Consider the following 13,896-nt stretch of genomic DNA (forward strand, 5'->3'; position numbering starts at 1 on the left):
GGGTGGTACTGGTGTAGCCTTTGTGCGTGATCGACGGTGCAAGTGCCCTGCACAATGATGCCGTACCGCTAGTGTGTGAAACGTGCGGCGATCAACGCCTCGCGTGCTCGCTGTCCCAGGGCGTCGTGCGGACACCCGGCCATATCCCGCACCCCGGTGGTGTCTGTATCCCATCGCCCTCCCATCCTCCCTCTCCTCCTCCTCCTCATCCTCATGGTCAGAGGCGTCGCCCTTATCGGGCTCACATTGTGCATCCTCCTCCATGACATCGCCCCTCTGTTGGGCAATGTTGTGTAAAACGCAGCATGCCACAAAAATTCTTCCGACCCTATCGGGGTCGTACTGCAGAGCGCCTCCAGAGCGGTCCAGGCACCGGAATCTCATTTTGAGGAGGCCGAAGCACCTCTCCACAACACCCCTGGTTGCAGCAGGGCCTCATTATAGCGGCTCTCCACATTGGTCTGTGGCCTCCGTATAGGTGTCATCAACCATCAGGATCCCGGCCACTGAGGCAGATTCCGCTGCTCAGGCAGCCTGGTGTGCGTGGTCCTCCGGGAAATCAACGTATCTTCCTGCGACGGATAGAGGCCGTCGGTAACGGCTCGGATGCACCGTTGCATTGATGTCTGAGAGATTCCACATAGGTCTCCGCTTGGCGCCTGGAAGGACCGCGTTGCAAAAAGATTGAGGGCAACCGTGACCTTGACTCTCACCGGTATGGCAAGTCCTACTCCATTCCATGTGGTGCCAGGTGCGCCATTATATGTTGCACCATCTCACGGCTCAATCTGAGTCTCCTCCTGCATGCCGCGTCCGTAAGGTTCTGGAACGACATGCGGTCCCGGTACACACAAGGCCACATGGGGCGCCTCCGCCGCCTTGGCACGACCACCTGCTTGTGCTCCTCCCATGGTGGCCCATCAGGATCTGAGAAGTCAACTTCTTCCTGCCCGACGACGTGGAGGTCATTGTCACCCTCCGCCCCCTGTTGGACCTGTCGGGCGTGAGGGCCTGCAGCAGGAGCGCCTGGCACGGGGCCCTCTGCAGCCAGTCCCTCTGCTGCATCCGCCTGTGCAGCAGCTTCACTGAGCCACCCGGGTCGGCCGCCCCGATTGGCTATCTGCAGGGATGCATGCGTTCCCCGGCTGCCTGGTTACGGTTCATTCACGCAAGCACCATTACACCTGCCCACAGTATCCGTCTCCCGCCCAGTTCACCCCTCCCTCCTCATTGCAGCGGCATCACCATGACCTCAACTTGGAAGCGTGTCTTTGCCACCTTCCTGCCATGGCACTCCAGCTGGGGTGTCGGTCCCCCCCATGGGGAATCATGGCATACGCATCAGAAACCCCTCCCCCCACCCGCTTCCAGCTTCTTGGGGTGAGCCCGCCCACTCACCTCCGTCATCCACATCGTCAGCCAGTAGTGCTGGCTGATGAATTTATTTAGTAGGGGTAAACGGGCCACAGAATAGCGGGGGGGGGAGAGAATCGCATCTATTGCTTGCTCGGGCGATTCTCCGGCATGCGTGGCGCCGACCTCGATGACGCTGTTCTCGCTGGTTGGGAGAATGGCGGAACGGCATCGGAACGGCGCGGCATGGGAGAATCGCCCCTCGGGGGTGGGGGGGGTAACAGCTAAACCTAAGAGAAAAGAAAGGTGAACCACAGGAGAAGGGGAGGGGAGAAGGGGGAAAGGTGGGAGGGGAGGAAGAGGGAGGCGACAGGGAACAATAGAGGGGAACCAGAGAGGGGGGGGGGAGACAAGGGTAATTTTAATAGCCGGAAGGAGCGCACGGGAAACGATAAAAGACTTGGCAAACACAGGAACAGAGAGTAAGGAAAATACGGGCGAAAGACGGGACGAACGGCCGAAGCGGAGGTAAACGCGAGACGACAACGGCAGCGAAAACCATCCGGAAGAAGCAAGTAACAACACCAATACCAGATCCATCCCCGTATTGCCCTCTCTGTATTGGACATAACCAATGTAATTGCTTCTTCAGCGCCCAAATGTATATGTACCTCCCCAGTTTCCCCCACCCCCCACAACAGGTGCCTTATGTGTTAAAAATAATACTGTTAATTGTACAGAGTTGCTGTTGTTGAGCTAGTGCACGATATCGTACCAGGTTTTTTTTCTTTAGTTTTCTTCTCTTCTATGTATATAAATTTTTATTCTGTGTACATAACTGCAAATATACTTTGTTCAAAAACCCGATAAAAAACATTTATTAAAAAAGAAGGATGGGGAGTTCGGCTGAACAGATATTCTCAACATTTCAATAGCATGTATGCTGATCCCTGTTCAAATTACCAATGCACATTGGCACTGCACAGAACTGCCAGGAGCACAAACTTGTAAAATTTACCCTTATGATCTCAGTTGAATAAATAATAAGGGATACTCTCAAATAACATTATTTTTCCTAAAAAAAAAATGGAATCTCAGAAATTTTCTTTCAGCATTATTTTATGCCAACTTTGTCAAATGGACAATAGGAAAAAATATTCCAGAGGGAAATGGAGCAGGGCAGTAAATGGGAAAGAAATTATTGTGAAACGAGTTCCTTGAGTACATAAGGATTTGGGAGTATCTACTAAAGTCGGGCATTAGGTATTCAAGTAATATTTTCCTCATCATTAAGAGTAGGAATTTGCTATGCTCACTTGTAGAGATTGAATTAATGGAAAAGAAACTCAAGCAGGCTGTATAAAGGATGGTTGATCCAATCTTACACCCTTTAAATAAACCATTGCAGAAAGTTAAAATTACCCCCAATCTCAGTTTTATTACACCTATAATTCCCCATCCCTGGAATCATTCTGGTGAATTTGTGATGCACAGCTTTGGTGGCTTTTTCTCCATACTGCTACATGGGGGTCTGCCCCTGCACTTTCTAGGAAGCACTTGGGAACAAAGAGGAAGACTCATTAAAAAAAAACTGTGGTTAGGCAAACACCTGCTACCCTGAGCAAATGAATCCCTGCAGAGCTATATAAATAAACAATCTGAATCTCCCTTTTGAAACTGCCTCGACCTATCAATCAAAAAGCTTTCAGCAGGCAATGGAGTGTGAAATTGAAGGTAGACAATCCAGTTCAAAGCTGTCAATCTTCTAGGCATGCACAGAGACTTCTATACTTGGAAGGGCAATGAAATTGACTGTGTAGAAATATCATCAAATGTTTCCACCACTTTAAGGGATTGCTTTAACCTTCATCTCACAGATCTTTAAACTTGGCATACAGACAGACCTTTTAAAGGGTTTTATAACAATCTTTATTAGTGTCACAAGTAGGCTTACATTAACACTGCAATGAAGTTACTGTGAAAATCCCCTAGTCGCCATACTCTGGCGCCTGTTCGGGTACACTGAAGGAGAATTCAGAATGTCCAATTCACCTAATAAAGAAACCAAAGTGCCTGGAGGATACCCATGCAGATACAAGGAGAACAGGCAGACTCTGCTCAGACAGTGACCCAAGCGGAGAATCTAACCTTGGACCCTCCGCTGTGAAGCAACATCTTAAAACCAGTTGAGTTCCAGGTCTCTCCACAGATGCTTGCTGAGTATTTTCAGCATTTTCTATCATTACTACTAATCCATACTAGGCTTCTACTAATAAGAATACAGTCCTGGAATATGCTTATATGTTTGTAGAGATGCTCATTCTTTCAATTGCAGAAAGCCTAACCTCAGAAGACATGGAAGTGAAACGAGATAAAACCTTGGCACAGAAGCTGGCTGAATCCTATGTGAAATCAAGCCAATATCAAGAGACAGTGGAAATGCTTAAGAAGATAAAAAGAAAGGGGGGTGTTGGGGAAATGAAAGAAATAAAAATGCAGTCAGTTACATATACAACAGGCTTCTTTCATCAACTTTTCTGGGTTAGTAACCGGATATTTAAGAATTTTATCCGAAACCCCCAGTCATCTATTGCTGAGGTAAGGGGAATTGAAAAATTAATTAATCCTAATTTAAATATATCTGTGAATTTTGTACAGATCTCTGCTGAAATTATTTTACATTATTCCTGTCATCTCAATGCAGGTTTTTCTTAATAGTCTTCTGGGATTGTTTCTTGGTGCAATCTATTTTGGAGTAAAACCTAATTCAAGTGGAATACAAAACAGGTACATAGGTAAAGTCATTGTGAAAAGGAAATAATTAACTTACTGCAGTTCATTCTTTTGTTTGTCTCTTGAGAATGCCTAGGGTGGCAAAGATCTCAAGGCAATGCACAGGGATTTTCCAGTCCCGCCAGTAGCGGGCAAAATTGCAGGTGGGACTGGAAAATTTGAAGGGCGGCAAAAAGACTTGACTTCTCTCCAACTTTTGCATTCCTGCCCATGATGATGCCCGTCTTGCCCAAGATGAAGCTGGTGAGGCTGGCAAATCACACCTTATGATCCCAAGGTTTGCAGGCTTAATTTGCACAAGACCAGTGGATATCTGTGCAACTGTAAAATATGGCACCTGCCCACCGTTTGCATGGGTGGCTGCACAGGCCACATTACTTGCACCCTTGCATCCAGAATTTTTCTTTTAATTATTAACCTTTATTAGCCTAGGCTTCTATCGCTTGGATTTCTGCAATGGAGTTTGGCACAGCTCATCTCCCTCAGTATATGAGTTTTCTGTCATAATCTTGGTACTTACAGAGTGAGGGAACCAAAGGATTCTAGCGCAGGGAATCCTTTTCACTGGGAACTGATGTCATTAGCTTTGTCTGAGCTGGATCTTGCAATTGTAAAATCTAAGAATTGCCATGTACCCAGTGTAACCGGCTCCCTTCTGCTTTCGAATGGATTTAGCCGCTGGTGTTATGGCAGGAATTTAGTAGAATCCTCAGGAGGAAGAAGTAATGTGGTTTCATTCATCCATCCATTCAATATCTCTATCCATTTATAATATATGAAAAATCTTTAATCTACATGCACTTCCCGCTGGCTGTGACGATTATATATTCCAGTGGCCATATTTATAATGAAAACCAGCTTTGTAAACATTTCAAAGCCTTCTGCTAATATCGGCTTTGCAACACTACCACTGGTGGGCAAGTGTAATTACAGTGTATGTTTTGTTTAGCAGTTTCCATTCTAAAGTAATTTACAGTGAAAATACAAATACATTATTTATGACTTGTCACCCCACTTCATCAGAATTCGAGTCTTGTGATTTTGGAGAGAAGATGTGTGAAGAGATTAGTTCAGCCCATATGAAGGTAATTCAGGAGTCTGGTAACAGCGGGGATGAAGCTGTTTTTGAACCTGTTAATGCGTGTTCTCAGACTTTTGTATCTCCTGCCCGAAGGAAGAAGTTGGAAGAGTGAATAACCCGAGTGGGAGAGGTCTTTGATTATGCTGCCTTCTTTCCCTGTAGTTTCTTATGGCCTGGGGCCAAGCAGTTGCCATACAGGCTGTGATGCAGCCAAATAGGATGCTTTCTAATGTGCACCTGTAAAAATTAGTAAGAGTCAATGTGGACATGCAGAATTTCCTTAGTTTCCTGAAGAAGTATACACGCTGTTGTGCTTTCTTCGTCGTAGCATTGACGTGAGTGGACAGATTGTTGGTGATGTGCACACCTAGGAATGTGTGCCTGCTAAACCCTTGATCCCACATCTGAAAGTTGAGGTGACTTTTGTATCACATTTTCTTATGTAATGCCCAGTTAACAGGAATGTTTCAAGATATTTGCTAAGACAAAGGTAAATGTTGTAAAGTGGAGTGGAGAATATTTCCCCAAAAATATTCTCAGTAGAAAACTGCATTTGTAATGTTTATTTTAAATTTTCAATGACGCTGACTGATTATTGTATTTCTTATATTGTAGGGTGGGTTCTTACCATTTCATTTCTTCCTATGTGTGCTTTAGCAGTGTGTCTGCTGTGGCATTGTTCATCCAAGACAGGAAAATCTTCATGTAAGTACGCAGCTCTTGTTCATTAAACATAACTAGCTATTTGGTATGACATTTTTAATTTCTGATGACAGAAATCATAGAATAATCTGCTCATTTATGTGTAAAGGATTGTACATTGGAAAATACACTTAAAACTTGTTAGTACTGTTTCAATTGACATTAAATCTTCTAGTACAGTAATTTCCAAAACCTTTCCAGGTTTTCAAACATCTTAAACACTGTTGGGCTAAGGTGAGGTTTTAAAACATTTTTTGGGGGCCCACCACCATCTTAGCTCCTTTTGGATAACTTTTTTAAAAAAAGGTCATCAAAAGTTATATTGTTATCCTTTCTTCTATCTCTTGGATGAAATGTTAATCTGAGAATTCCTCTGTCTTTTCATGTTGACATCACAAAGTGCGAAGGGACCTAGAGGAACGAAAGTCCCTCAATATCATGCCCAACATGTCTCCTTCAACCACCAGCACCAAATACAGAATGATTGGCCATTCATCTTACTTGCTGTGTGGAATCAGAACCTTATTCTGTGCAAGTCAGTTACCACATTTGCCGGCATAAGCATACAGGGATCGTGACCGCAGTTTAACAAAATGATTATGTTTAACAGGATAATTTTTTTTTAAATTAGGGGATATAGGCCTGCTAGCTGGACCAGTATTTATTGTCCATCCCTAACATCCCTTGAGAAGGTGGTGATTGGCTGCCTTCTTGAACCGCTGCAGTCCCGATGGTATAGATACACCCACAGTGCTGTTAGGGAGGACGTTCCAGGATGTAGACCCTGAGCCAGTTAAAGGGCGGCAATATAGTTGAACGTCAGGATGGTGAATAGCTTAGAGGAGAATTTTCAGGTGATAGTGTGTTAAGTCATTGTTCATATATTGAATAGAGGATGATTCTGGAGCCAATTTTCCCCGTAACTCAGGTTTATTCACGAGAACTCAGGCACAGGCACCCTTTATACTCCCCTTTTCCTCCCCTACACTGTGTAAGGATCCTTCCTGTTTATTCCATTACTTCCCCTTTCCTTTATTTTTGGCGTTATATTTTTGATCCATGGATGATTAATGGACATGTAGCTTTAAGGCAAGCAGCCTGTATCCTTCATTCAAGCAGAAGGCTGTGCTGGTTTAAACTGGAGTTGCAGACTGGTCGGCACCAGTAAGAGATGGGTTGGGATTCGGTTTGATTGATTGGTTGGTGGTCAATGAATTGGTCCAAAAGCTTGTACTCTGCCAGGTAACAGGTACTGATTGGATCCTATCCCACTGGGAAGCTTTTCAGAGTTCCAAGGTTTCAGTTTTGCTTCTAGTAGCACAAGAGGCTGAACCAATCAACTCACTCTCCAGAAAGGTAGAGGCCTGAATACAAACCACAAACTGAAAGTTTGAACAGAAGTAAGGTGCCTCTCCAAGACCAAAGAACAATACAGCACAGGAACAGGCCCTTTGGCCCTCCAAGCCTGTACCGGTCATGATACCACTTTTGGCCAAAAAACCTCAGCACTTCCTAGTGCAGTATGCCTCTATACCCATCCTATCCATGCATTTGTCGAGATGCCTTTTGAATGCTGTTAATGTATCTGTTTCCACACCCTCCCCTTGCATTGAGTTTCAGGGACCCACCACCCTCTGTGTAACAAACCTGCCTCGCACATCTCTTCTATCTTGCCCCATGGACCTTAAACCTATGCCTCCTGGTGACTGATCCCTGCACCCTGGGAAAGAGTGCCTGCCTATCCACTCTATCCATGCTCTCATAATCTTGTAGATCTCTATCAGGTCACCCCTCAAACTCTGTCATTCTAATGAAAGCAGTCCTAGTCCATAGAACATAGAACATTACAGCGCAGTACAGGCCCTTCGGCCCTCAATGTTGCACCGACCTGTGAAACCAATCTAAAGCCTATCTACAGTATTTCATTATCATCCATATTTTTATCCAATAACCATTTAAATGCCCTTAATGTTGGCGAGTCCACGACTGTTGCAGGCAGGGCATTCCACGCCCCTACTACTCTCTGAGTAAAGAACCTACCTCTGACATCTGTCCTATATCTATCTCCCCGCAATTTAAAGCCATGTCCCCTCGTGCTAGCCATCACCATCCGAGGAAAAAGGCTCTCACTGTCCACCCTATCTAATCCTCTGATCACCTTGTATGCCTCAATTAATTCACCTCTTAACTTTTTTCCCTAACGAAAACAGCCTTAGGTCGCTCAGCCTTTCCTCAGAAGATCTTCCCTACATACCAGGCAATATCCTGGTAAATCTCCTCTGCATCCTTTCCAATGCTTCCACATCCTTCCTATAATGCGGCGACCAGAACTGCACGCAATACTCCAAATGCGGCCGCACCAGAGTTTTGTACAGCTGCAACATGACCTCATGGCTCCGAAACTCAATCCCTCTACCAATAAAAGCTAACACACTGTACGCCTTCTTAACAACCCTCTCAACCTGGATGGCAACTTTCAGGGATCTATGTATATGGACACCGAGATCTCTCTGCTCATCCACACTACCAAGAATCTTACCATTAGCCCAGTACTCCTGTTATTCCTTCCAAAATGAATCACCTCACGCTTTTCTGCATTAAACTCCATTTGCCACCTCTCAGCCCAGCGCTGCAGTTTATCTATGTCCCTCTGTAACTTGTAACATCCTTCCGCACTGTCCACAACTCCACCAACTTTAGTCTCATCTGCAAATTTACTCACCCATCCTTCTACGCCCTCCTCCAGGTCATTTATAAAAATGACAAACAGCAGTGGCCCCAAAACAGATCCTTGTGGTACACCACTAGTAACTGGACTCCAGTCTGAACATTTCCCATCAACCACCACCGTTTGTCTTCTTCCAGCTAGCCAATTTCTGATCCAAACTGCTAAATCACCCTGAATCCCATGCCTCCATATTTTCTGCAGTAGCCTACCATGGGGAACCTTATCAAACGCTTTACTGAAATCCATATACACCACATCAACTGCTTTACCCTCATCCACCTGTTTGGTCACCTTCTCAAAGAACTCAATAAGGTTTGTGAGGCACGACCTACCCTTCCCAAAACCGTGTTGACTATCTCTAATCAATTATTCCTATCCAGATGATTATACATCCTATCTCTTATAAACCTTTCCAAGACTTTGCCCACAACAGAAGTAAGGCTCACTGGTCTATAGTTACCGGGGTTGTCTCTACTCCCCTTCTTGAACAAGATGACAACATTTGCTATCCTCCAGTCTTTTGGCACTATTCCTGTAGACAAAGATGACGTAAAGATCAAAGCCAAAGGCTCAGCAATCTCCTCCCTAGCTTCCCAGAGAATCCTAGGATAAATCCCATCCGGCCCAGGGGACTTACCTATTTTCACACTTTCCAGAATTGCTAACACCTCCTCCTTATGAACCTCAAGCCCTTCTGGTCTAGTAGCCTGAATCTCAGTATTCTCCTCGACAACATTGTCTTTTTCCTGTGTGAATACTGACGAAAAATATTCATTTAGCACCTCTCCTATCTCCTCGGACTTCACGCACAACTTCCCACTACTGTCCTTGACTGGCCCTACTCTTACCCTAGTCAGTCTTTTATTCCTGACATATCTATAGAAAGCTTTAGGGTTATCCTTGATCCTACCTGCCAAAGACTTCTCATATCCCCTCCTGCCTTTTTTTAGCTCTCTCTTTAAGTCCTTCCTCGCTAACTTGTAACTCTCGAGCGCCCTAACTGAACCTTCATGTCTCATCTTTACATAAGTCTCCTTCTTCCTCTTGACAAGTGTTTCGACTGCTTTAGGGAACCACGGTTCCCTTGCTCGACCACTTCCTCCCTATCTGACAGGTACATACTTATCAAGAACACGCAGTATCTGTTCCTTGAACAAGCTCCACATTTCCATTGTGCCCATCCCCTGCAGTTTTCCTCTCCATCCGATGCATCCTAAGTCTTGCCTCATCGCATCATAATTGCCTTTCCCCCAGATATGACTCTTGCCCTGTGGTATATACCTATCCCTTTCCATCACTAAAGTAAACGTAATCGAATTGTGGTCAATATCACCAAAGTGCTCACCTTCCTCCAAATCTAACACCTATCCTGGTTCATTACCCAGTACCAAATCCAATATGGCCTCGCCTCTCATTGGCCTATCTACATTGTGTGTCAGGAAACCCTCCTGCACACATTGGACAAAAACGGACCCATCTAAAGTCCTCGAACTATAGCGTTTCCAGTCAATATTTGGAAAGTTGAAGTCCCCCATAACAACTACCCTGTTACTTTCGCTCCTATCCAGAATCATCTTTGCAATCCTTTCCTCTACATCTTTTTGGAGGCCGATAGAAAACCCCTAACAGGGTGGCCTTCCCTTTCCTGTTTCTAACCTCAGCCCATACTACCTCAGTAGACAAGTCGTCATCAAACGTCTTTTCTGCCACCGTAATACTGTCCTTGACTAACAATGCCACCCCTCCCCCTCTTTTACCACCTTCCCTGAGCTTACTGAAATATCTAAACCCCGGCACCTGCAACAACCATTCCTGTCCCTGCTCTATCCATGTCTCCTAAATGGCCACAACATCGAAGTCCCGGGTACCAACCCATGCCGCAAGTTCACCCACCTTATACCGGATGCTCCTGGCATTGAAGAAGACACACTTTAAACCACCTTCCTGCCTGCCGGTACACTCCTGCAACTTTGAAACCTTACTCATGACCTCACTACTCTCAACCTCCTGTATACTGGAGCTACAATTCAGGTTCCCAATTCCCTGCTGAACTAGTTTAAGGGATAACTTTAGGGTTATCCTTGATCCTACCTGCCAAAGACTTCTCATGTCCCCTCCTGGCTCTCTTAGCTCTCTCTTTAGGTCCTTCCTAGCAAACTTGTAACTCTCGAGCGCCCTAACTGAACCTTCACGTCTCATCTTTAAGTCCATCCAGCCTGTCCACATAGCTAACAGCCTCCAGACCAGGTAACATCCTGGTGAGCCTCTTCTGCAACCTCTCCAAAGCCTCCATGTTCTTCTGGTAGTGTGGCGACCAGAATTGTGCACAATATGCGATGTGCGGTCTTATCAAGTTTCTAAAACTGTTGCATGACTTGCCAGTTTTTATACACGATGCCCCGTCCAATAAAGGCAGGCTCTCCATATGCTTTCTTGGCTTTCTTGTCCACTTGAGTTGTCACTTTCAAAGTTCTGTGCACCTGCACACCCAGATCTCTCTGACTTTCTATATTCCTAAGAGTTTTGCCATTTACGGTATATTTCCCCTCTATGTTAGACCTACCAAAATGCATCACCTCACATTTGTCCGGATTAAACTCCATTTGCCATTCTCTGCCCAAGTCTCCAACCTATCTTTTAAGGGTTATGGTGTTCGGGCCGGAAAGTGGAGCTGAGTCCACAAAAGATCAGCCATGATCTCATTGAATGGCGGAGCAGGCTCGAGGGGCCAGATGGCCTCCTCCTGCTCCTAGTTCTTATGTTCTTATCTATGTCCTGCTGTATCCTCTGACAAACCTCAACACTATCTGCCATTCCACCAACCTTGGTGTCATCCATAAACTTGCTAATCAAACCAGCTACAGTTTCCTCCAAATCGTTTATGTTTACTACAAAGAACAGAGGCCCAAGCACAGAGCCCTGTGGAACACCACTAGCCACAACGTTCCATTCAGAAAAACACCCTCTGCTACCCTCTACCTTCTGTGGGAGGCGCTGAAGGCGGTGGTAAGGAGGGAGTTTATCTCGATCCTGGCACACAGAGAGAGGGTGGAGTGGGCTGAGAGGCTGAGATTGGTGCAGGCCATTATGAGGGTTGACCGGTGGTATTCAGCAACTCCTGAGGTGGCGCTGTTGAAGGAGCGGCAGAAGCTCCAGATGGAATTTGGACTTGTGTCCATGGGAAAGGCGGTGGGGAAACTGTGCAGGGCCAGGGGAGCATTTATGAATATGGGGAGAAAGCCAGCAGGATGCTTGCGCATCAGCTGAGGAAGCAAGCGGCAGTAAGGGATATTGGGTGGATTTGTGATGACAGGGGTGTGGTGGTGTCCAATCCGGAGGAGGTGAATGGGGTGTTTGAGGCTTTTTACCGGATATTGTATAGGCCGGAACCTCCATTGGGGAATGAGGTGGTGCTTGGATGGGCTGGAGTTCCCGAGGGTGGCAGAGTCAAAGGTGCAGGAATTGAGGGCTCTGATTGGAATGAGGGAGGTAATGGACTGCGTGGGGTTGATGCAGATGGGAAAGGCCCTGGGTCCAGATGGGTTCCAAGCCGAGTTCTACAAGATGTTTGGGTCGGAGCTGGTACCCCTGTTAGTCAAAATGTATAATGAGTTGATGGAGAGCACCTCCCACACTGTCTCAGGCCTCCATATCGCTTATTTTTAAAAAAGACAAGGACCCGGAGCAATATGGTCGTATTGCCCCATTTCGCTGTTGAATGTAGGTGCAAAGCTGTTGGCGAAGGTGTTGCCGATTGTGTGCTGGGGGTGATAGGTGAGGACCAGATGGGATTTGTGAAGGGACAGCAGTTGTCGACAAATGTCTGGAGGTTACTGAATGTAATTATGATCCCTTGTAGGACCAAGAAGTGGAAGTGGCTGTGGTAATGGGCACGGAGAAAGCTTTAGATCGGGTGGAGTGGGCATATTTCTTCGAGGCTTTGGGATGGTTTGGTTTTGAGCAGGGGCTCATGGACTAGATTTGGCTGTTGTATAAGGTGCCTAAGGCGAGTGTTCGGACTAATAGGGTCAGCTCCGAGTACTTTGGGTTGCACCGGTGGACAAGGCAGGGATGTCTGCTCTCCGCACTGATCTTTCCCCTGGCGATTGAGCCCTTGGCAATGATGCTTCGGGACTCAAGGGGATGGAGGGGTATTAGGGGGGGCGGGGGAGGAGGGGGGAGGGGGTGAGGTGGATCTCCAGGTTTCTTTGTATGTGGATAATCTCCTGCTATATATTTCTGACCCGGTCGGGAATTTTGGCAGGATAGTGGGGATTTTGGTCTCTTTTTGGTGAGATATATCAAATTAATGCCGGGGAAAAGGGAGGGATTTTGGGGGGAGGGGGTGCTTCTGGCTGGTAGGGGCGAGTTTTTGTTACCTTGGGATACATTGGGCCCAGCTGCATAAGTTGAATTTGGCACGGTGGTGGAGGGAATGAAGGCTGACTTTCAGAGGTGGGATGTGCTGCCATTGTAGTTGGCTGGTTAGGTCCAGACGGTAAAAATGACGGTGTTGCCAAAGTTTTTGTTTGTGTTTCAGAACCTCCCGAACTTTGTGCCCAAGTCCTTTTTTAGGAAAGTTAATGGGATGATTTTGAGGGTCATATGGGTGGGTAAGACTCCACTGGTGGCAAGGTGGCACAGTGGTTAGTACTGCTGCCTCGCCCCCACAACCCAAAGATGTACAGGGTAGGTAGATTGGCCATGTGAAATTTGCCCCTTAATTGGGAAACAAATAATTGGGTACCTAACTTTAAAAATAGAAGGGTGTTCTTAGAGAGGGATCGGTGGGGGTTAGCTTTGCCAAACTTGCAAAACTATTATTGGCAGCAAACATTAAAATGGTTAGAAAATGGGCAGTGGGGGAGCAGTCGGTGAGGAGGCATATCGAGGTGGCCTCGTGTAAAGGGACCAGTTTGAGGGCACTATTGCTGACGCCCCTTCCGTCCTTGCCAACCAGGTACTCCACGAGCCCAGTAGTGGCAGCAATTCTGATGGTGTGGAACCAGTGCCCAAGCATTTTAGACTGGAGGGTGAAGTGTTCGGTACTCTGCTACACAGATGAACCAACACGGTTGCAAATAGTACAACGCAGTTTTATTTCAAACATCTATTTACACTGGTAAACTGTTTACTGAGGTTCGATCATGACCCTTGATTCTGTGGACCTATTCCTAATTCTATCTTCTAGTGGCACTCAGCACATGGTGGATGTCTGAGTGACTTGCAATGAGCTCTG

General features: G+C 46.2%; 1 protein-coding gene across 1 annotated transcript in view; it reads left to right on the forward strand.

Moving 5' to 3' along the window:
• LOC140392282 (broad substrate specificity ATP-binding cassette transporter ABCG2-like) overlaps positions 1–13,896 on the forward strand; it is a 336,441-nt gene that overhangs the window by 246,099 nt on the left and 76,446 nt on the right. Inside the window, exons 7-9 of the mRNA XM_072477599.1 lie at positions 3,707–3,951; positions 4,058–4,140; positions 5,843–5,932. Coding sequence (XP_072333700.1) covers positions 3,707–3,951; positions 4,058–4,140; positions 5,843–5,932 — 418 coding nt within the window. The remainder of the gene's footprint in view (positions 1–3,706; positions 3,952–4,057; positions 4,141–5,842; positions 5,933–13,896) is intronic.

The sequence above is a fragment of the Scyliorhinus torazame genome, chromosome 16 (assembly GCF_047496885.1).
Source record: "Scyliorhinus torazame isolate Kashiwa2021f chromosome 16, sScyTor2.1, whole genome shotgun sequence".
Lineage (NCBI taxonomy): Eukaryota > Metazoa > Chordata > Chondrichthyes > Carcharhiniformes > Scyliorhinidae > Scyliorhinus > Scyliorhinus torazame.